We start from the raw sequence: 23,879 nt of genomic DNA, 5'->3' as shown, positions 1-23,879 counted from the left end.
ATGTCATTAGTTTTGCTTCCCAATTTCTCACAAATATATGAACATCCCTTATTTAAATTTATTCAATATGTATACTTACTACGTATTAATGAGGTTGCTTACTATATTCCTTCCCACCTCAGAAAATGTCTTTTCATTGTCATTGTCATTCAAATCCCATACTCTTTTCTCTAGGCTCAGAGTAAGAAGCTTCTGATTTCCTTTCCGAAGTTTAAGTTTTCTCCCTTGGTATTCTATTTAATGCTTTTCTGTCTTCTACAGGAACTTGGCCCTTCATTTACAGAAATACCAGTCCCAACCTCCATCTCCCAAAATATACAGATACTTCCTCACTCTTTGCTACCTTGTCCTGATCCTGTCTTTCTCTTACCATTCAAGTTTTCTTCCTCTCACTTTGTCAAACTTCTCAAATCATGTATATCACTTTCTCTAAATCTATTGATGCCAGTTTCAAAATCCAGTGGCCCTTCCTACCCTTTCAATTTCTTTGATTTCTAAGCAACACATTAAAACTGTTCCTTTGTAATAAAAAAATTAAAAAATTTGAAAAAAACTGCTCCTTTGGTTTTCATGACGCTACACTATCCTAGCTCCTTTAATGGAACACTTTCCTTCTATTGTCTTTATGAATGTAGATGCTCCCTGAGAAAGAATCAGCACCAGCCATTCTCTCTCCTCTGTAATTTCATCCACTTTCATGACGCAGGTGATCATCCCATGTTGTGGACATGTATCTCTCCCTACAGATTTAATTTCCATCTGTAACTATTTATTGGAGATGCCTGATATGCCCAAAATAAACAAGGCTAAAACCCAAATTCGTATTTCTCTGCCTCGATCTTGACTTCTTAACTTCCTCTTTTTCTTTCATCCTTCTCCCAGCCACCTATGTTAAACATTTCCAAATCATCTTGGTCTCCTTTTCAATTCGTCCCTCCAAATTTAAATATTAAGTTCTATCAATTCTTCCTTCACAGCATCTTTCACATCTGCCATTTCTTCTCCTATTCCTACAGCTACTATTCTAGTTCATTACGGTAAAAACTGCTCACCCAAGCTATTGCCTTCTCCCCTTTCCATTTTTCAATCTATACTGAACACAGCCACTAGAATACTTCTCCCAAAATACCACTGGACACAACACATCCTTTCTCAAAAATCATTTAATGATACCATTATCTATAAACCCAAATTACTTAGCATGGCATTCTGACCCTTTTCATTCATTTTGTTTTAGTTCTTTTCCCAGATATCTCCCACTACTATCCAACCCAAATATTTTGTTCAACAGGCTAAGTCAATTCACTTTCTCAAAAATATACATTGTACCTGCCTTTGTTAACATCCTTCCCAACATCCCCTGTTCTGGAGCTATCTACAGATTTTTGAGAGTAGTTTTGGGTAGTATATAAAAGCATGGACTCTGGAGCCAGAACCTGCATTCTAATTCCAGGTCTGCCGTTTGTGGAGTGTCTTTGGGCAAGTTACCTAAACTTTGTGTACCTTGGTTTCCTCCTCTATACTTGGAAATAATAATAGTACCTATCTCATGGACTGCTGTGAGGATTAAGGAAGTGAATATATTTAAAGTCCTTGGCATACAGTATCACTATAAAAATACTGGCAATTATTAATTTAAAGGCTGAGCTCAACTGGCACTCTTTCGTGAAACCTTGATAGCTCAATCCACAGGGACCTTCTCTTTCCTCTATTTCCAAAACATCTATTACAAAGCTCAAAAGCGTAAGTATAAAACATGGTTTCTCAACAGTGACAATACTGACATTTGGGGCCAGGTAATTCTTCACTGTAGATGTTGTCTTGTGCATTGTAGGGTGTTCAGCAGCATCCCTAGCTTCTACTCACTAGATGCCAGTAGTAATCCATCCCCCAACTGTGAAACCAAAAATGTCTCCAGACATTATCAAATGTCCCCTGGCGAGCAAAATTATCCAGTTGAGAGCCACTAGGATAACTTAAGATAAAATAACACAAAAGTACTTTGTAACCTCAAAGTAATATACAAGGGTCAAGTATTACTATCACTCAGTACTTATCAAATACACATCTGCATTATTTAACTGATTTCAAACTCGAACATACACAGTTGACCCTTAAACAATGCAGAGGTTGGGATGCCCACCCCCCACATAACTGAAAATTTGCACATAATTTTTAACCCCCCCAAAACTCAACTACTAATAGCCTCTTGCTGACCAGAGCCTTACCTATAACATAGTCAATTAACACATATTTTGTATGTCACATGTATTATATATTGTATTCTAAAAAATAACCTGGAGAAAAGAATATTAAGAAAATCATTAAACAAAATATTTAGTCCTATACTATAAAAAATGCACATATAAGTGGACCCATGCAGTTCAAAACTGTATTGTTCAAGGATCAACTATACTTTCATTATCCAATTAGTTTTAATGTCCTAGTATGTCCTAGTATGGAACTCATGTTTTACTTATTCATTTCCACAATCGCACCCAATGGTAGGTCTTGGACATCTGTTAATTGACAGGCAAGACAGAGGTAACCTGAGACAGAACACACAATGAACTGGAAAGAGCATGGGATTTGCAGTCAGAAGATCAGGTTCGTATCTTAGCTCTGCCCTCACTTATTTTAGAACTTTGGGCAATTCATTAAAGTCTATGAGCCTCAGTTTTCTGATCTATAAAATGTAACACCTATATAGGTTGGCTATGATGTTCAAATATGATCAGGAACCATGTGAAAGAACCATGTACACTGCAGAATTATTATATACAGAAGAACATATATGTAAAAAGACAAAAATGATGATTATACCATAATACTTCATTTATCCAGAATCATCAGGGTCTTTCTTTATAACCTTGTTTTCTAGGTAACTGAAGCTTATGCCTTTAAGTGTTTAACTTTGAAATATAAACTATTTTGATGGACGTTTTCTCAGAAATACCATACATATTCTTCTAACTTCTAAAACAATAGGTACTGAATATAATTTAACTTTTCCTTACTTATTCTGGCCATTGTTGTAAATATTAATTACCATTCTAACATACAACTCCCTCAGAGATTATCAGATATGTAAGGCTGTTGACCTCTTTATTAAAGAGAGTTAGAGGTACTATGCCCCATTTTGTTTCACTCTAGTCCTCATGCCCCTTTTGTTGCCCATCTGCTAAAAGTTGAAGGAGGGCTCTAGTACTCCTATGACTGAAGTTCATAAATGGAAAACTTCATGGCAGCTACTGTGCAGAGAGGTTTTTACTTTCTGATTCTCAGTGGTGTTCTGGGTAACTTATATTTCGGGGAAGCAATTTCTTTTTCTACTCTAAATATGTAAACATACTATACTGTATATTGTACTGCATATATATGTACGCACAATAAAAATGCACATAGAACCTACTTATATTTTAAAACCTTCCATGAGTGCTTCCTGATGTCACTCAAAAAAAAAAAAAAAAAAACCCTCACTAATTTGAAGCTACAACAGAGCAATCATGCTATTTGAAAGAAAAAAAAAAAGTGCCAGAATTCATGTGCTCCCATCATAAGCAAAGAAAAAGAAAATAATATTAAATAATTAAATATTATTAAATTTCCTTCAGAATCTTGTCTTTCAAGACTTATATGAAGGAAAAAAAAAAAGATTTATGAAGGGATGCCTGGATGGCTCAGTGGGTTAAGCATCTGCCTTCCTCTCAGGTCAAGATCCCAGGGTCCTGAGATTAAATCCCGCAATGGGCTCCTTGCTTGCCGGGGAGCCTGCTTCCCTCTCTGCTTGTCTTTCCCTGTCTTGTGTTCTCTCTCTCTCTGACAAATAAATAAATAAAATATTTAAAAAAAAATATATATATATATGTATTTTTTTAAAAAGACTTATATGAATGCCTGCTTTTCTACCTGAACTTATATAAAGAGAAACAGAAAGGTTTATATATTCCAGTTTTTAAAAAAAGATTTGTTCTTCTTTAGTTATAAACACTAACTTCAGACCAAAAAGGAAAACTTAATAAAATTTAACAGGAGAAAATAAAAGTAAAGTTGAAAATTGCACATTGTGAGTCAGGAGCATTTTGTTCTTATGTTTGTAAATTACATGAACCACAGAACAACCTGTTCCCCTGACACTGTCAGAACACTTGTACTATTTTTAGATATATAACATAAATAGTGATAACATAAGTAATAAAAACAAAATCACCTTTAATAAATCATGATAATTTACCTCTGTGAGATGTTATAAAACATATAAAGGGGGGAACATAAAAATTTGGAGGGAAATGATAAGTCAAATGCACTTTTTTAAAAAAGTCTTTTTGTTTGTTTTAAAAACTTTTAGTGGCTCAAGACAAAGGGTAAAAGAAAGATAAGAATTAAAAAAAAAAAGCAAAGGAAGGAAAGAAGGAAGAAAGGAGGGGGATGAAAGGAAACTAGAAAGAAAGAAGAAAACATGGCATATCTAACAGTATTTAGAAGCTACTGGTAGAATTATCTAGCCTTGTACCTGACAACCGTAGTCCAAAAGAAGCTGCAGTATATCCAAGTTTTCGTTTTCAATAGTTATGGTAACAGCATTTCTCCCAAGCACATCTACGCAATTTATGTTCAAGTCACCTGAACTGTTTTCCTCCAAAATCTTTTTAACCATATAATAGTCACCTAAATAACAATATACAAACATAATTTAATATCCAAGGCATATTAGATAAGAATAACTATAAAAACTTAGCCTATTGATTTAAAACTTAGAAACCTAAACTCATTTTTTATACGGAAATGTGCAAAGAAAATGTGATCATTTCCTTGCTGAAAACCTTGTCCTGACAAATTAGTATGTACATCAGCTACAAACACAAAAAGTAGAACAAATTTTAAATGTGCAGCTTAAAATAGAAGTTGTTAGTTTAAAATTCGTAACTGATTGATTATAAGGACAGAAACTTTTAGAAGATATTTAAAGCAATAAAACAACGTCCAAAAGTACAGACTGTAAACTAGAAAAATAACAAGCATAAAGGATTTAAGTTTTACATCTCAAATACACAAACACATTTACTGGTACATAATAATGGTTAAAAATAGATGTAACAACAAGAGGATATTAAGAAGTGGTTTTACAGGGGAAAATCTAGTTGGAAAAGCAGTGTGTATACATGCTAGTGGTCACACATAGTAAACGAGAAGGATGCCAGAAATTCCTTTCCTCTCCTTCCCACTCTCACAACACACACACACACACACACACACACACACACACACACACACACACACAACATCTTATCTCATTAATGACCTATTTACATCACCAGGAAATATTTAGCTCATAAAACTCGAAGGTAGGACTAGGATTAATGCTGGTAAAGACTAAAATGAGAATATTTCAAAATGAAGTTTCACCTGTCAGGAACATGCAGATTACCTTCTGCCTAAATACAGTTTGCCTACATCAAAACAAGTGACCCATAGGGGAAAATGAGAACAAGTACAGAGGTCATTATTTTCACCTAGGGCCCATTATATTCACCTGTTGACCGGCTAGTGCAGTAATTTGGCACGAAGAATCCAAAGAGAAGTGCTGATTAAAGCAAGATGAGTTTTGTTTGTTTTATTTGATTTAACTTTTGAAACATAAGATGATTAAACCATTTTAAATGACTTGCAAATATAGTTGTTCCTTCAAAGTCTATGACTAATAAACAGGAAAAGATCAGAGTAGAAACCACAAGGAAAAAGAAATGAATAATTTCATGATACAGAAGGGAAAAAAATCCTAAAACTGAACGAAATGTGTGAATAGGCAAAGTAACAGATTTTTGTTAAAACTTCTAACTTGCTACTATTTGTAGTCAATGACTTTTGGAAGAAGTTGAATAGTAGTTTTTTTGATGACATATTTCCTTAGTTCCCTAAAGAAGAAAACTAGTCACAAAAGAAGTATTTTCCTCACAGCACTAGTAATTTTCAAACACTTGTTCCATGACAAAAACTTACTTGACAAAGTGAAGCTTTTAGTCACAAGCTGAATGAATAGTGAACATACAGAAAGACCAGTGAAAATTAAGCACTATTTCTGGAAAATAATGTTTGAAACCTTATTTCAGGTGAATTTATTTCAGTATCTTGGTGGTAAAGAGAATGCTACCCATAAAAACTCTACATTTTCTTTGGTTTCATGATGTGTCTAGGTGAGGACTAATTTTTTATTTACTTAAGGTCTCAGTAGGTTTTCTGAATCTAAGGACTTTTGCCCTTCATAAATTCTGCAATATTTTCAGCCATTATCTCTTCAAATACTGCTTCATCCCCATATTGCTTTTTTTCTTTTGGAACGTCTATTAAACATTACGTTGGATCATCTCATTCCAACTTCTATGTCCCTAAAGATTTCTTACTGTTCCTCTTTCTCTCTCTCCTATATTCTTGATAATTTCAACTCTCCCACTTAGTCCTTATTCAATTATTTTGTATTAACCCATTCATTTTTTGACTATTTTTTTTACTTTTTATTGGATTCCTTTCCAAATCCTTTATGTTTTCATTTCCTTAAGACTTTAGTCATTTTAAACATACGTATTTTATTATTTCTATATGATAGTTATCTGAAGGCCTTAGGGATTTAATCCTATTTGTTGTGTCTACTGACCCATTCTCAAGAATGAGTGACTGTCCTTGGAATTTTTAAATTGGGCGTTGCAAACTCATCTTCATGCAGCTTAACTGTGAGAATCCTGGCAGCCTAGTTTGAAAGCTTGTAACATCAAGAATGTTTTGTTTGCTTCTTCTGGATAACTCAGAGGTTTTAGTATCCCATCAGCCTTTTTATATTTCTCAGTTTAGGTTTTTACACACCAAGGAGGTAGTATTAAACTGCAAGCCATGGGGCTCATGGGTGGCTCAGTTGGTTGAGCAGCTTTGTCTTCAGCTCAGGTAATGAACCTGCAGTCCCAGGACCAAGTCCCTTGTCAGGCTGCCTGATGGGCAGGGAGTCTGCTTTTCCTCTCCCTTTGCTCTTTCTCTCACTCTCTCTCAAATAAAAAAATAATAACTCCAAGCCGACAAGAGACAGGATTACAGCTACAAATTCTTAAGCTTCTCTCTAGTCTCCCAGCGCTGGTGGGTGGGTTCTTTTCTTCATCTACCCCTTTCCTACAGGTACAGTGCTTAAAGGATGCTGATTTTATGCATGGATGTTGCGCTAATTTCCCACTTTGTACAAACTCAAGGCCTTGTAACCTATTTCCATATGGGCATTGAAATTCAAATCCCTGTAATGCCTGGACCAATACCTAACTCTTGCCCCATCCATGCAGCAGCCAATGTTAGCTCACATACTCCTCTATTGCTTGGTCTTTTCCTCATTTTTGCATCATGAGTGTTTCCTTAATTTCTTGAAAGCTCAGCTGTTCATTTAAATGGATGTTTGTTATCTTTTAGCTGGCATTTCTAGGTGATTTGAAGCAGAAGGGTTTTCAGATTATCTAGTCAGCCAATTGTCAGAAACAGAAAAGTATAAAGAATTGTATAAATACAATTCTTGCAAAATTTTATAAATTTCAGGTACAGCATAGGAAAGAAACTGCTACATGTTTTAAAACTTCAGATTGCTATTTAAAAAGTAATTGTATTGCAAATGTCATATACTTTAGTTTGAGGTTTCAAAGACTATTTCTATTACAGTCAGGGGGCTATCCAAGAAAAAAACTTTAAAAAATCATACCAAGTAAGTAATTTTCATCCCTAAAAATAATAAAAAGTTCCACCCTGCTACAGTTGACACACGCATGAAAATGAAAAATTACATGCTATAGTCACAGAACCTATAAGAAACTAGAGTGGTTTCCAAGTATTCCACCTAAGTTTACATTTGCAAGCCATTTAAAACAATGTTATATTATTTATTATTAAGCCCAGAACAGTCTTAGTATTTAGGAACAGTCTTAATATGTAGGATGAGTGTATACGTAGAAAGAGGTTAGTAAATTTAAAATACATAGCAAGAAGCTAATTATAGAGCAAGGGTTACAATTTAAATGCCTTTTTATGTCAAATATATGAATGCTTTTCATTTTACATTGAACTTGCACTTAAGGGTTACATTAAATCTTTTGTCTTTTAAAATGTAATATATACAAGGAAATGCAACATAATCTGTACCTTTTGGCTAAATGGTTCTTTTTCAGTGATGGAAAAATAAATGTTTTTAATCAATTCCACTAGTACACCAATTTAATAGCAAGCCTTCCCAGCCCCCTCTCCAAAATAGTTCCACTACTCATCTACTTGTATCCATGTATATGGCTACCCACAGTCAAAGCCACTATCCTCTCTTTCCTGGACTCTGCAATAGACTCTTTACTGAAATAGCTGCCAATACTCTAAAACAAAGCTCAACATCTTTTTTTTTCTATAAAAGGCCATACAGGAACTATTTCAGGCATTACAGGTCATACAATCTCAGTTGCAAATATTCAAGTCTACCTTCACAGCACAAAAGTGGCAAAGATTACATATACAGAAATGAATTCCAATATATTCCAATAAAACTTTGTGAACACTACAGTTTAAATTACATATAACTTTAATGTTATAAAATATTATTCTTCTCTTGATTTATTACTAACCATTTGAAATGTAAAATGTAAACTATTTTTAGCTCACAGTCCTTAGGAAAACAAGTGGTAAGGACTTGGCCTGTGGGCCACATTTTGCCCACCTTGCTCTAGCCCCTGCTCTAGTTCCACCCTTTTAATCTACTGTCCACCCAGCAGCCAGTTTGATCTTTTTAAAATTAAAATCATTCAATTCCCCCAAATCACGAGGATTGTTAAGATTTTCCATTACACCTAAAATAAGTGCCAAAATTTTCATTGTGGCTTTCTAAGTCCTATGGCCCGTGAGCTTTGCTACCATTCTCTATTAACTGTGTGCAACTCTCCTATTTACTATTATCTTTGTAGACCAATGTTTTCCAAAATGCACGTTGCAACCCATCAGGAGTCACAAATCAATGTAATGAGTCCTAACCAATGATTTTTAAAAATGAAATGGTATATAAAACACCAGGGTAATCTCATGGATATTTAGCAACCTATTCACCCTGGCCAACTGTGATAAACCCTTAAGAAATACAGTGGAGAAATGTTACAGTATCATTTAAGAATAGGCTATACCATCTCTTCTTTATTGGCATCTCACTTTATTTTCTGGCATATGATATGATGGTAAATTTTAGTATCCCTAAAATGGGAGCATTAAAGTTGATCAGTTTAATTTTACAGTATTCAAATTTTTAGTTAGTTGTGAAGTATAGGAGAATTTATCTGTCAAAAAATCTGTAAAGCTTTTCAAACCAAGTTTCTATAACAAACCTTTAGAGTGTGTCAACTGCAACATTCTATTTAAACTATTACTGAAGACATTTAAAAAAAGGATTTTATTATTAAAAAGAAAAATAAAAAAATTAAAAAACATGATCAAATTCAGTTGCTGGATCTGTAAATACAAATAGTGACAATACTGATTTAAATGTTAGCTCTATAGAAAACTTCAAATCAGTCTGAATCAAATTTTAAAAAGAAAAAAATACAAGACTTTTACAGTGAAGGTGATTTAAAGATGTAGTTTTACCCAAATATGCAAAACCCAGTATTTCTCAAAATCCCAATGTTTTATAATCATATTGTTATAAGTGAAACCTTAAAAATTAAAGATACTTAAAACATGGTATGTTTGAATATTTTTCAAGAGAGACAATTATTACTCTATGTTCTTACCCATTTATGACTGTTAATGAAGATTATTAATGATAATGAATATCATGTGGCAAAGGAGCAAAGATTCACTCTGCTGTAGGGAAAAATATTTACAGCATAGAAGATGATGCTTATTTTACAGTAAGATAGTTGACAAATTAAAAATTATTAACAGTATACTCTTATAAATCTATTAGAAAAACAATTAGGAGCAGTGTTTATTTTGTAATTAGAGTCTGGTATGTGACTCTATCGTGTAAGGTATATGATCCAATTCAGTGATGTTGTAAGTTGTATAAAATTTTACAATTTTTACAAATTTTACAACATCAAAGAGCCAGAAAAGTCCCACTAAATATATTAAGTAAGGTGTTATTAAAATGGCAGCTTAAAAAAATGGCAGCTTAGTATTACTTCTCCCAGAAATGCTCCCCATTTTAAAAGCATGCTTACGGGCACCTGAGTGGCTCAGTAGATTAAAGCCTCTGCCTTCAGCTCAGGTCATGATCCCAGGGTCCTGGGATTGAGCCCTACATCCGGCTCTCTGCTCAGTAGGGAGCCTGCTTCCCGCCCCCTCCCCTCCTCTGCCAGCCTTCTGGCTACTTGTGACCTCTGTCAAATAAATAAAATCTTAAAAACAAAAAATAAAAATAAAAATAAAAAGCATGCTTAGTCCAAAGGTATGAAATGTTCGTGTGGGAATTCAAACATCAACGCACCCTCCCACACAATGCAGCAAATCATACTACAAAGGTAATGCAAGACCTCAGATTAGATTGAGCCCAAGGACAGCTCTTTCCATCTTTCCTGTGCCCCCAAGCTGAAATTTCTAGGGCATCCTAACTCATTAATTGCAAACAGAATTTCTGGAAAACGCCCTTAAAGGGGAGTTGGAAGGTCCTAAATCCAGACCAAGGACCCTAATCCAGACTTAAGTCCTTTCATCATTTCCTTTTTCTGCACAAGAACCGGTAATTAGCAAATTAAAGGGTTAATATAGGTTTAGCTCAGGAATGTTTACTAAAAGCTGCCGGCTACTCAAGTTACATTAAAAGAGGTTAATTAACATGAACGATACCTAGTTACGCGTTCCCTAAACCAACCAGGCTCCCACAAATAGAAGTGGCTCATTATCACATTAACTCTCAATGAAAGAGGAAAGGGGTGGTGATAAGAATCCTATTTAATATTTCATAAAATAGCTAGTGCTTGTTTCAATTATCTTTTACCTCCGAGTTGCAGTGTTCTGTTTCTATAAAGAATATGAATGTGTTTTCTGAGAATTTTACTGGGGGTGGGGGCGGGCAACATACTTAACTCATTGTCACGGGTACAGATGCTTTCACTTTTCTTCTAAATTTTATACAAAGAACCAATGATACATGACTCTGACCTACTTTCAAGATAAATAATAGCCACTACTAAGTAGCCACTACCTGGAGATCAGCACTTGCCTAGATATACTGAGCTCACTTTTCATAAAAGCCAGCTATACAAAAAATCTTTTTTTTTCTTTTTTTCTTTACTCCTTAATTTGTACACACCATCCACTAACATACACATAACCATTTCATCTCCATAATTTTTGCTTTAGGAATTCTTCCTAAGTGGAATATATTATAAACATTTTGTAAACGTAAAGTAGGAATGCTAAATGAAAAGAATAAGAAACATAAATATTCTACTGTAGATTTGTTCCAGTGCTATTAAAGCTTTGTACTTTTATTGGATAAATATAATCCACAGAATCAACATTTAAAAACATTCATAGAGGGGCGCCTGGGTGGCTCAGTGGGTTAAGCCGCTGCCTTCAGCTCAGGTCATGATCTCAGGGTCCTGGGATCGAGTCCCGCGTCGGGCTCTCTGCTCAGCAGGGAGCCTGCTTCCTCCTCTCTCTCAGCCTGCCTCTCTGCCTACTTCTGATCTCTCTCTGTCAAATAAATAAATTAAAAAAAAAAATCTTTTAAAAAAAAACATTCATAGAGATCAAGCTTAATCTCTAACGAGTAAATCCAAATTTAGATGTGTCTTTTCTTAGACAAATTATTTTCACTCATTCAATTACAACTAGATCAATACAACATAACGTCTAATGACAGTGCAAGCTCAAGTAGATCTGAGTTCTACCACTTTCTAGCTAATGTAACATTGGGCAAAGTGGTTGTAATATTTGCTAAGCCTCATTTTCCTCATTTGTAAAATAGGTATGACAGATCTGCCTCATGGGATTGTCGGGATAAAATGAAATCATCTATGAAAAGCATATACACTCTACCCTAATGGCCTAATGGCTGTTTTAGCAAATGTTTGCCATTCGGTATGATGAAAGCTCCAATGTAATAGTGGAAGCTAGAGTTACTTCAAGAAGCTTCTCGCTTTTAGACTAAAAGTGAAATACTAAAAAAGGCTTAACAATATTAGTGAACATAAACATGTAAGCAAACAAAAATATTGCTATAACTCAAATTTACTTTTTCAATGTAAATGTATACCATAAATAATGTAATTTAAGCCACTTTCCCAAATCTAAGCCAAGAATTCATTTCAACATACCTGAAAGAGGAAATGCCTATTTAATCTCACTCATTTGAAAAAATGTTTAATTTATAGACGGGGAAAAAATGCCTATTTACCTTCCACCCCACTCCCCAAAGCTAAATCTCTCCAAGGATCTAAATGTTATAAAACAGGAAACTGCGAATAGGAAGCTATTTCAACTGACACTACTGGATAGGCTACAAAACTACCATAGATGAAAAATTTCATTTGAGGTCTATCATGCAATAGCCCTAAATATACATACCATACAAGTAATTTCTCCAACCACATTCCATTATGATATTCCTCTGTCCTCAGTTGAGAGCAATATTAAATTCCCTTTCTTGACATACTTTCTGTTTGTTTTAAAATAACCACAGCTCAGTAAGCTGGGGTAGATGCAGCAGCCACTCACTCATTCTAGTATAACTCAATCTTGTCCATTCCCCTCTCAGAGAACTTTTGAGGGAAAAGAACTCAGATAACCCACGGACAGTGACTTTTGTGAGGTTATAAACATATACTCTATGTTTCTTAACATTTCCAAGACTATTCAAAGTTGTGTCCATGGTGGACTTTAACAAAGGCTTTCATAATATAATTTAATACTATTACAGAACATAAAAGGGTCTGACAAGAGACAAAGGTGGACTCTGTTGATATGTTAATGTGCTTTCAAAAAGCTGTGTAAATAAAATCCTATTTCAAAAACAGTAAGAGAGATTAGAAAGGCTGTGATTTATTAAAAACACACACATACAAACAAAAAAATCCTCTGTAGTTAATCTCTTCACAGTGTAAGCCTCCCTTTGGGTTTATGTTTGGAAGTTTGCAGAATTCCTAAGTGAGCATGGCCATTGCAAGGCAACTTAATAAATTTAGAAAAAGAAAAATTACATTTTCTTACATGTGGGAAATAAACGCCCTCTTAGGGCAATCAATTTCCCACTCCTTTTATTATACACACCAATATAAAGCATGCTTAAGTGAAAAGATTTTATTATGGCCATAAAAGTAATTGATTTCTAGTTTTTTGGTGTGTGTGTCTTTTTTTTTAAAGAAAAACACACTAAATACATCCCACAGTTTTGTCCTGTAATTTTTTTGCATGACCATATTTCCCCAAAGGTTCAGGGGCAATAAGCCTTCTCCAATGAAAACACGAACAAAGTTCCGTAATTAAAAAAAAAAAGTTTGGCACTAAGACATAATTTCTCCAGACCTATCTTTATCTCCACCCAGGATACTGACACACCTAATCCCATTCAACAGTCATTGAACACCAAGGCAATGGATGGCTGAAGCTAATAATAAGAGTACGGGTTTAAAAAAAAGAAAAAAGAAAGAAAGAAAAAAAAAAAAAAAAACAGGAGAGAGCCCATAAACACGAGGAACCTTAAGCAAGGTCATGAAATTTTCTAACTACAAGGTCCCGAACTAGACAAACCCTCTGGAATTCCAGAAAGAGAGAACAGAAGCTCCTAGAGGGAGACCGGGTCTTTCAGGGGGTTTCAAGCAGAGGCGGGGTCGGGTCGGCAAGTCGCTACCAAAGCACCGGACCCCACGAAGGGAGGCCAGGGCCAGAACCGCCGCCCCAGGTGCGGTGCTCGGTGGGCTGCCCCCCCCCCCCGGCTGCTCCCGCCCGCCAGCTCCACACTCACAGGGCAGAGGCGGTGCCGGGAAGCCCGGGAGAGACAGCGAGCGAGGCGGGTACAGACGCTCCGCGCGCGAGGAAAGAGTGCCCCAAGGTGAGGCTGAGGAAAGGGTGAAGGAAGGGTGTGGAGGGCAGGGGCGCCCAGAAGTGGAGAAAGGGGCCTAGCTCTCACCCTTGTCGCACGCCAGCAAGAAAAGCTTCTCATTCAGGGTGTTCTCCTCCTTCACCTCCCGCACATCCTTCAGCGCCATCACCTCGTTCGGCGACGAAGAGGAGGATGGGGAAGAAGGTAGGGAGGAGGAGGAGGCGCCCGAGAGATCCGTGCTCGGGTACAGGGCCGCCATCATCTCGGCCCATGAAGGGGGTAGGCCGGGAGACGGGGGCGGGGCCCCCACCAGCCCCGACCCCGACCCCAGCCCCGCCCCAGGGCTGGAAAAGGGATGAGTCGTTCCCACAGCCGCCTCAGCTCGCGGCCCGTTGGCCCCGAAGGGCGTCGCCTCCCCTCGGAGCCAGCACTCGCCCTCCACTGACAGCCCCAGACTGGTGGCGGCGCATGCGCGGCCCCGGGGCCAGCGCCCCCTCCCCAGCCGCCGGCGCCCGGGTCGAGCCGGTCCGCGCCCCTCCGGGGACGACAGAGTGGCGCGCGCCAGGGCGGCAGCCGAGCGCGGGGCCGTGCCAGGAGCCGCGGGGGCCGCACTGGGGGCGGCCCGGCCCGGGAGGAGGATGAGAGATCTGTGAGAAAGGAGCTCCGAGAGCGATTCTGCGCACGTCGGACTCCCGGGCTGTGGGAACCGCCGGCCCAGCTGCGCCGGGATATGTTCGCAACTCTCCTCACGTCATCTTCCGCTCTGCTAAAGCGACGACAACGGGGCGGGCTCGCTGGTGGGCGGGGCCGTTGTGGGGGCGGGGTATACGCGCGCCACGCCCCCAGTCCTTGCCAACCCGCTGCAGCCTCGAAAGGCTTGGAATTACTGCTGAGGGCTAAGTGAACAGCCCAGTGCGTCCTCTGTAAATCTGAGTTGTTGAAGTAATTTCCCTGCAGTTTTCTGATGCATGTAAATATGCAGCGGTATGGTTATTGAACCTTTGGCGACTTAATGTGGAATTATCTAATTATTTCCTGTTTATGTCCTCTGCCTAAAGCTGAAGGGAGAGGACCCTGGTTACGCCGCTAGACTCGTGCTTGCGCGCGTGTGTTTGGGTTTGCTATACTCATTTCTAGACTATTTTTTCAACAGCTTGTTTGTGATATCAGATTGGCATAATTTTCTCGATGTCATACATTTTCATGTAATTCCAGTGTACCGACATGTAACCATTGGATAAGCACGTTTATAGAATTAAACTACCTCCATTCCAGTGGTTTCTTCACTTTTATAAATTTGATTTTAAGAGATGTGTGTTAGGCAAAAGCTAACTGAAGCACAGTAAGTACTACTTTCTTGCTTTTTTTTTTTTTTTTTAAAGCAGATTCTTGCACCTTTCAAAGCTAAGGGTAAAACTGCAACTCCTATCTTGAGTAATTCTTACTGCTTTTCAGAACTATACAAAAATCAAAATTGTGCCCCCAGTACTTAGGTTTTTAAAGGCAATACATAAATTTATGTCAGAATATCTTACAGATGAGGGAAATACTTACTATTCAGGTTGATATATTCCATCTCTGTTCTTACCATCACTAACTCCCAAATTTCCCAACTAAATCTTTCTCACCATTCAAAGCCCTCTTTAGATCTTCTCTAATAGGAGGCCTTAGGTAGATGGCAAGATTGCCCACCTTTCCAAACATTGTCATATATTTACTTCACAATAGTCAATTATCTATTGAATCATTTCAGCTTTTTTAAAAATCTGTAATATATCATAAGTCTTCCCCATTCTATACTGTTTCCAAGTTTGCATATTTGTAAACTTGGAATATTTGGTGGAATGTCAAAATTGTTCATTGTTAATTTGTAGCCAGTGAAAATAGAGGTGCATTTATGGGTATGTATGTGTGCTTACTTACACTCTTTACAGTCCAAGAAACTTTTTATTCAGTAGGACAACTCTAATGCTGACCCATCCAAAAGTTCCAGAGTACTGAAGGGTAAAAATTCAGATAGCTCCAAATATAAAAACCACTTTAATCTGGAGTCTTTTCAAGCTTCTGAGTTCATGATTTCTCATCCCTAAGGAGTCCCACAGGGGCTGGATTAATTCCTTATATTCAGGGGAATTCCAACCTACTTCATTTAGTAAATAATTCTGGGAGGCAAAATTATTAGCGGACCTCCTTCCCTATTTCAGAATAAGCCAGTATTGCAACTGCATCCTATTCTTTAGTTTTTTTGAAACGTCTCAGATGCAGCATATTCTCTCCTGCCTTGTCTGGTGCATGTTTTATCCAGCATAAATTGGGGTATTTTAGCATCCCCTCTATAATGGGGTTATTGTGCATCTGTGACAGTAAGATAGTAGAATCATGAGGAACAATGGCAGTGCAAGATTCAGAAGCAGCACATTACTCAAAACAACTCACTAACCTGTGCAAAAGAGCCATCAACCTCAATCAGAGAAGAGAAAAATCCAGATTCTGATCTAGTCTTAAAAATAGAACAGATCTCCCCAAGAAAGAATAGGAATGTCTGGCTGGCTCAGTCGACAGAGCATGTTAACTCTCGTCCCACAATGGGTATAGAGCCTACTTTAAAAAAAAAAAAAAGTGTAGAAGAGATCCTATCTACATCTCCAAACTCTATGTCTCTCTCTCACTACTCTTGGGCCACATTTGCCTGTTTCTTTTACTGGAATGTATGTGAGATCATTCCTGCTTCAGAGACTTTGTTCCCTCTGCTGAATGTTTATCACCTATCTCATCATTCATATTTCAGTCTAAATATCTCATCCTTAGAGAGACCATTCCTGACCACCCAAACTAAAATCTTCACCCCAATTCCTAAGTCAGTTCTATTACATTACCATGTTATTTCCCCTGCTGCATTTTATCACTGTCTAAAATTCCTATTTGTTCATTATCTCTCTCTATTAGGATATAACATTCATGAAGTCAGAGAACTCTGTCTATATTTTTCTCAACTGAATCCCCATATTTCTAGTATCATACCTGAATCACAACAAATTTATGTTAATCAGCAGATTCCCTCAAATTATTTCAGCACAAACTAAATCGTAGTAATAATGCAGTTGGTCTTTAGTAAAATTCTTCATGTTAAAGAACCATAGAACCACCTTCACTCCCCCCCCCAAATCTAATTTTTTTGTTTTACTAATTGGAACAAAATTATTTTTTCTGGAAATAAACTTATGACAGATTAATTTTCAAGTCTGTATATCCTTTAAATGAAATGAACACTGACACATTTGTACATACATAGAGTTTTTATTAAATATATTTTTGTGAGAAAAAGAACACCCTCAAGTGCCAAATTTCATGTAAATTGGATAACTTAGTAAGTATAATGGTGAAAAAAAATCAAAAGGGGAAACATTACTTAATCACTGTAGAGCAAAAACATCTTAATTTTCATATAAGAAAACAATCATCAAAATATAAAAGGAAAGGAAATCACTTTTGTAGAAGAATATACTTCGAAGTTCCACCTATTGATGATTTCATTTAAAAAATTCAAAACACATGAGTAGTCTCGCTCTTACCAACCTGTTTTAATCAATGGTAGAAGGGGAGTTTAAACTACTCATTCACATGGAGATAATGTGACAGCATTTTTGTTGCATAGCGGTATTGCTCACTCTCACTCACAGTGGAAGATGGAGGAAACAGATTTCTGAATTCATTTTTTAGCAGCAGAATCTGTCTACAGATAGAAATTCACACAAAAATAGGTCTGAAGGTTAGCTACTCTCAAGTTACACAGGCATTAACCAAACACTGCCAATTTGTAGGAGGCTGTCGAAAAAACATATGAAAATATTCTATGTTGAGTATTAGCTTTGTGTTATTTTCTGCTAAAGATATTCAGTGGGCATATTCTAAATTAGAGCTTCAGTATAGATCAGAATTAACATGTGTAATATGAAACTAACAGTATAGTGTCAACGTGTCTTGAGATGCTGTAGTCAATGCTTTGTTATAATTATGTGGAAGAAGTCAGTTGAAAAATAACTATAGGCACATCCAAAATGAATATTTTCTAAAATAAATCTTCATGTACCAAATATCTACAAACTGAAAAGTCGTTACACATGTAGTGGGACCACAATAAACACTTAATGGTTGCCTGACTGACCAGTTATACATACCATTTAAGAAAACCTGGGTAATTCAGATGCAAAAAAATATATATATATACACACACACACATTTCTCTAATAACAGTCTACCAACATATATGCTGCATGTCATAGTTAAAGCTGTATTACAAACTAGCATACATAAAATATAAGTACAGTTAAAATTAAGTTTTAAGTAAAAAGCTCCTGCTACTTATATAAGAGAATGTATTTTGGTGTTTATTCAAGACTTTTAGTTCTCATATATGAAATGGTTTAATGTTAGTGAACAATACTTATCACTTAAAAACTTGAGACAATATAGAAATTTACAGAAAAGTAAAGTTCACATAGTTGGAGGAAAAAATAAAAGAACCTGGATAATGACTTTGAATACATTTATAATCAAAATTAACACTATACACACACATAAATCAAAGCACCGCAGGACATGCAAAAAAATGTTTACATTGATCTTTTTTGAACCATGAAAAAGATGAATTAGTCTTGTTTTAATAAGACTTTCAGAAAATGAAAATAATTTAATTATGAAATATCAGCTTAATAATGAGCATGTTATTATTGGTATTGACTGGTAAATTAACTGCATATCCAAAAATGTTGACAGATTCTGACTAGTATGAACAAGATATTGCATTCATTAATGAATTATACAACTAGTTAAGCATACAAATAATCAAAAACCCACTACATTTCAGAATTCTGTAAACTGTGAGACATTCAGTGTGTTTAATGTGGCAGAAAATAATATTAAATATTTGATTATTTTATTCTGTTCAGTCCTTTTCCCATTAAGCATGCAAACACAGTCATAACCATCTTTGGTTTCACTTCTACAAGGTCATCAGGTAAGGCATATATCCGGGCACCGATCTTTCGAGCAACTGAAATGGCATATCTTGAAAAGACAAGAAAAATATTTTATCAGTTATCTGCTGTGTTTTCACTTAATATATGTTAAGAATGAAATATTTTGATTAGATTAGCTTTACAAGAAAGTTAAGTTTGAAAGTCTTTAAATCATAGTCCCCATATAAATTGTATTTTTCCCCTCCCCCCTGTATAAGTTGTATCTTAAAATGTTAAAAACATGGTAACATTACCTGTAAGGTCTTACAAAATTAAAGAGCCACTGTGTTCTAATATAAACCACAAAAAGCTTACTTAGCATTGTTCAACTTGTCTTCCTCAGTTAAGTTTTCTCTCTTGATCATTTCTTGACGAACTGCATTTGGTGCAATGGCATCTATTAAGTCTAGGACAGGTAAACTGGTGCTAATAGATTTGTCCTAGAAAATAAAGAATGGAGGAACATTATTAATAAATATCGTACTTTTAATTTTCATAAATGGCAAATTGGGTCATCACCATATACCTGAAAGCAGCTTATAAGCTTTCTTGGTACTGAACATTCAGCTTTTCTGCAACCAGCACACAATACAAACCATTTAAAATAAGCTTTTCCTTCAATCTTTACAGAGCTTACAGTGCAGAGTTGTCACCATACCCAAACAGGGTTTGCAGATGTGACAATTCCTAAAGTATGCTAACTGCAATAAGCATTCTGTAAAACATAACTTTTGAAAGGGATTAGGAGATGAACTTTTAATTAATAGTTTTCTAAATTCTAGTAATATATTTCTTAGACCATGGACTCCTAAGCCTTCACTTAAAATGTTTTAGGATGATAAATGAAGATATTACTGGAAAGGAACTAACATTTAAGGCATTAAAGAATAATGCCTTAAATTAATATTTAAGTCATTATTCTTGTTGCGTTATATGTCCACCTTAAGTCTCCTAACAACCTCATAATAAAGAAATTATAATCTCTCTTTCAAAGAGGAAGAACATGAAGTTCATAGAGCTCAAGTGACTTGTTCACACAACCAGTAAGTACAAAACCAGTAAATGAACTCATAACTGACTATAATGCCCAAGATTCTCTCCACTTTTGAAGTCACCTCCAAGCTGATCTAAAAATGAACAACCAAATTCTAGTGGACAGAGCACTGCAGTTAAAGCCAGAAATCCTGGTCTGAACTGTTTTACCACTTACCAATACTTGGAAAAAAAAATCATTTGTTCTGTCTCTCAGCTTAGATAGTGGCCACTACTACTTGCGTACCCAGGATCTAATCTTTCCTTAATACTTTCTTCATCCTAACAGAATTCACATCTTCGCTCTGTATCCACATCTCCCTCACATAGGCATGTGCTACAGGAAAAGCTGACCCCATCGACAGCTCCAGGGGTGATCCTGAATTAGTCTAGGCCATGAATTTCTAGGGGTAAGTGATGAACTTATGCTTTTTTATGTATAAAGCCTACAGTGCATAAACATACAGTAATATCCATGGTATTAAAATTTCAGAGGTGGAGTTTTTAAGAAGAAAACCTCTAAAAAGACTCCTTCAATGAACAAAAACACTAGTCTGAACCAAACAGAGTAATCCCATCTGATTACAACAGTGATTTAATCTGGGCCCAATTTAATTTAATATGAGGTTCTTGTTATATTTCTGGGAGAGCTATGGAAAACCAGCAACCATTCTCCTGTATCTGAATGAGAGGATGAAACCTTTGTCCCACCCAGCAGCTATCCTAAAAGGAAAACCAGCTATAGGGTGCAGTTGACACTGTAAACGGCAAAGCAGAGATGGATAAAAAAAAACCAAAAACCTCAGTCCTGAATGACATTCTTCAATTACTGGTTCAACCAACCCTGAAATCTAACCTACTTCTGATTTCTGCCATCTTGTACCTTTCATTTTAGTTTAAACGACTTTAAATTGGGTTTCTGTTACATGAAGCCAAAAGCAAGCACCCTTTCCTAAGCACTACCATGAGAATGTCACAGGATTCTTGGGAATATCAGTATAAGGGAAAGCATCTACTACAGTTCCTAGCCAAATTAATAAAATTTTGAAAAAAACAGTTTGAAGCCATGTGAAGAACATTAATAGTCCACCTTTTTGGGCCATGATCTGTAAGCCACTACATTTATTAACTGTCCAAAAATGTATATTCTTTACTTTTAGAAATGTTCATTTTATGAAACAGATTTTTGAGGAGAAGTATAAATAGAGGAGTAAAAATAACTAGGATCCATAAGTCTTCCTGATGATGTTAATCTGGATCTAGTTTTGGGGGGGCATTTTCCTTATTTCTGAAAAATTCTGGTATTTGTTTTCTCAATGTATAGTCTGTAGATCACCTACATGAAAATCATCTGACATGTTTGTTAAAAGCATAAATTCATCCCTATAAATTAATAAGTCAGGATATCTGTGGACAGGGCTAAAAACATACATCTTTTTTTATTTTTTTATTTCTTGATAAATATAGAATGTATTTTTATCCCCACGGGTACAGGTCTATCAATCACCAGGTTTACACACTTCACAGCACTCACCATAGCACATACCCTCCCCAATATCCATAACCCCACCACCCTCTCTCGACACACCTCCCCCCAGCAACCCTCAGTTTGTTTTATGAGATTAAGAGTCACTTATGGTTTGTCTCCCTCCCGATCCCATCTTGTTTCATTTATTCTTTTCCTACCCCCCAAACCCCCCACATTGCATCTCCACTTCCTCATATTAGGGAGATTATATGATAGTTGTCTTTCTCTGATTGACTTATTTCGCTAAGCATAATACCCTCTAGTTCCATCCACGTCATCACAAATGGCAAGATTTCATTTCTTTTGATGGCTGCATAGTATTGCATTATATATATATGTATATATATATATATATATATATATATACATACATACATACATACCACCTCTTCTTTATCCATTCATCTGTTGATGGACATCTAGGTTCTTTCCATAGTTTGGCTATTGTGGACATTGCTGTTATAAACATTCGGGTGCACATGCCCCTCCGGATCACTACGTTTGTTTCTATAGGGTAAATACCCAGTAGTGCAATTGCTGGGTCAGAGGGTAGCTCAATTTTCAACTTTTTGAGGGACCTCTGTGCTGTTTTCCAGAGTGGTTGCACCAGCTTGCATTCCCACCAACAGTGTAGGAGGGTTCCCCATTCTCCACATCTTCGCCAGCATCTGTCATTTCCTGACTTGTTAATTTTAGCCATTCTGACTGGTGTGAGGTGATATCTCATTGTGGTTTTGATTTGTATTTCTCTGATGCCGAGTGATGTGGAGCACTTTTTGATGTGTCTATTGGCCATCTGGATGTCTTCTTTGCCCATTTCTTGATTGGGTTATTTGTTCTTTGGGTGTTGAGTTTGCTAAGCTCTTTATAGATTTTGGATACTAGCCCTTTATCGGATATGTCATTTGCAAATATCTTCTCCCATTCTGTCAGTTATCTTTTGGTTTGGTTAACTGTTTCCTTTGCTGTGCAAAAGCTTTTGATCTTGATGAAATCCCAATAGTTCATTTTTGCCCTTGCTTTCCTTACCTTTGGCGATGTTCCCAGGAAGAAGTTGCTGTGGCTGAGGTTAAAGAGGTTGTTGCCTGTGTTTTCCTCAAGGATTTTGATGGATTCCTTTCTCACATTGAAGTCCTTCATCCATTTGGAGTCTATTTTCGTGTGTGGTGTAAGGAAATGGTCCAATTTCATTTTTCTGCATGTGGCTGTCCAACTTTCCCAATACCATTTGTTGAAGAGACTTTCTTTTTTCCATTAGACTTTCTTTCCTGCTTTGTCAAAGATTAGTTGACCATAGAGTTGAGGGTCTATTTCTGGGCTTTCTATTCTGTTCCATTGATCTATATGTCTGTTTTTGTGCCAGTACTATACTGTCTTGATGATGACAGCTTTGTAATAGAGCTTAAAGTCCGGAATTGTGATGCCACTAACTTTGGCTTTCTTTTTCAATATTCCTTTGGCTATTCGAGGTCTTTTCTGGTTCCATATAAATTGTAGGATTATTTGTTACATTTCTTTGAAAAAAAAAATAAATGGGATTTTGATAGGGATTGCATTAAATGTGTAGATTGCTTTAGGTAGCATGGACATTTCCACAATATTTATTCTTCCAATCCAGGAGCATAGAACATTTTTCCATTTCCTTGTGTCTTCCTCAATTTCTTTCATGAGTACTTTATAGCTTTCTGAGTGTAGATTCTTTGCCTCTTTGGTTAGGTTTATTCCTAGGTATCTTATGGTTTTGGGTGCAACTGTAAATGGGATTGAGTCCTCAATTTCTCTTTCTTCTGTCTTGTTGGTGTAGAGAAATGCAACTGATTTCTGTGCATTGATTTGATATCCTGACACTTTACTGAATTCCTGTACAAGTTCTAGCAGTTTTAGAGTGGAGTCTTTTGGATTTTCCACATATCGTATCATATCATCTACAAAGAGTGATAGTTTGGCTACTTCTTTGCTGATTTGGAAGCCTTTAATTTCTTTTTGTTGTCTGATTCCTGAGGCTAGGACTTCTAGTACTATGTTGAATAGCAGTGGTGATAATGGACATCCCTGCTGTGTTCCTGACCTTAGTGGAAAAGCTTTCAGTTTTTCTCCATTGAGAATGATATTTTCAGTGGGTTTTTCATAGATGGCTTTAATAATATTGAGGTATGTGCCCTCTGTCCCTAAACTTTGAAGAGTTTTTATCAGGAAGGGATGCTGTACTTTGTCAAATGCCTTTTCAGCATCTATTGAGAGTATCATATGGTTCTTGTTCTTT

General features: G+C 36.5%; 2 protein-coding genes and 1 long non-coding RNA gene across 13 annotated transcripts in view; 1 reads left to right on the top strand and 2 right to left on the bottom strand.

Annotated features, from left to right (window-relative positions):
* Positions 1-14,788, bottom strand: part of TRPC1 (transient receptor potential cation channel subfamily C member 1) — a 73,583-nt gene extending 58,795 nt beyond the window's left edge. For 2 of the 4 annotated variants that reach the window (XM_045088469.1, XM_045088470.1), the window contains exons 1-2: positions 14,126-14,788; positions 4,514-4,668 (exon numbers count right to left, since the gene is read on the bottom strand). In XM_045088469.1, the coding sequence (XP_044944404.1) occupies positions 4,514-4,668; positions 14,126-14,300 (330 nt within the window). In that variant the 5' untranslated portion in view covers positions 14,301-14,788. The remainder of the gene's footprint in view (positions 1-4,513; positions 4,669-14,125) is intronic. The other 2 variants (XM_045088471.1, XM_045088472.1) reach the window with 2 other exon arrangements.
* LOC123394391 overlaps positions 13,694-23,879 on the top strand; it is a 30,125-nt gene continuing 19,939 nt past the window's right edge. The window contains exons 1-2 of one of the 2 annotated variants that reach the window (XR_006609107.1): positions 13,694-14,047; positions 20,378-20,498. This is a non-coding gene — a long non-coding RNA (uncharacterized LOC123394391). Of the gene's footprint in view, positions 14,048-14,125; positions 14,243-20,377; positions 20,499-23,879 lie in introns of those variants that run through there. The other variant, XR_006609108.1, reaches the window with a different exon arrangement.
* The window catches only part of PLS1 (plastin 1), a 116,564-nt gene continuing 110,004 nt past the window's right edge, over positions 17,320-23,879 (bottom strand). For all 7 annotated transcript variants that reach the window (XM_045088478.1, XM_045088474.1, XM_045088473.1 and 4 more), the window contains 2 exons: positions 19,372-19,496; positions 17,320-19,105 (listed from right to left, as the gene is read on the bottom strand). In XM_045088478.1, coding sequence (XP_044944413.1) covers positions 18,970-19,105; positions 19,372-19,496 — 261 coding nt within the window. In that variant the 3' untranslated portion in view covers positions 17,320-18,969. The remainder of the gene's footprint in view (positions 19,106-19,371; positions 19,497-23,879) is intronic.

The sequence above is a fragment of the Mustela putorius genome, unplaced genomic scaffold (assembly GCF_011764305.1).
Source record: "Mustela putorius furo isolate JIRA1106 unplaced genomic scaffold, ASM1176430v1.1 tig00003834_pilon_pilon_pilon, whole genome shotgun sequence".
Classification (NCBI taxonomy): Eukaryota; Metazoa; Chordata; class Mammalia; order Carnivora; family Mustelidae; genus Mustela; species Mustela putorius.
Note: the sequence above shows the minus strand (reverse complement) of the source record. Positions and strands in the feature narration are given on the sequence as shown.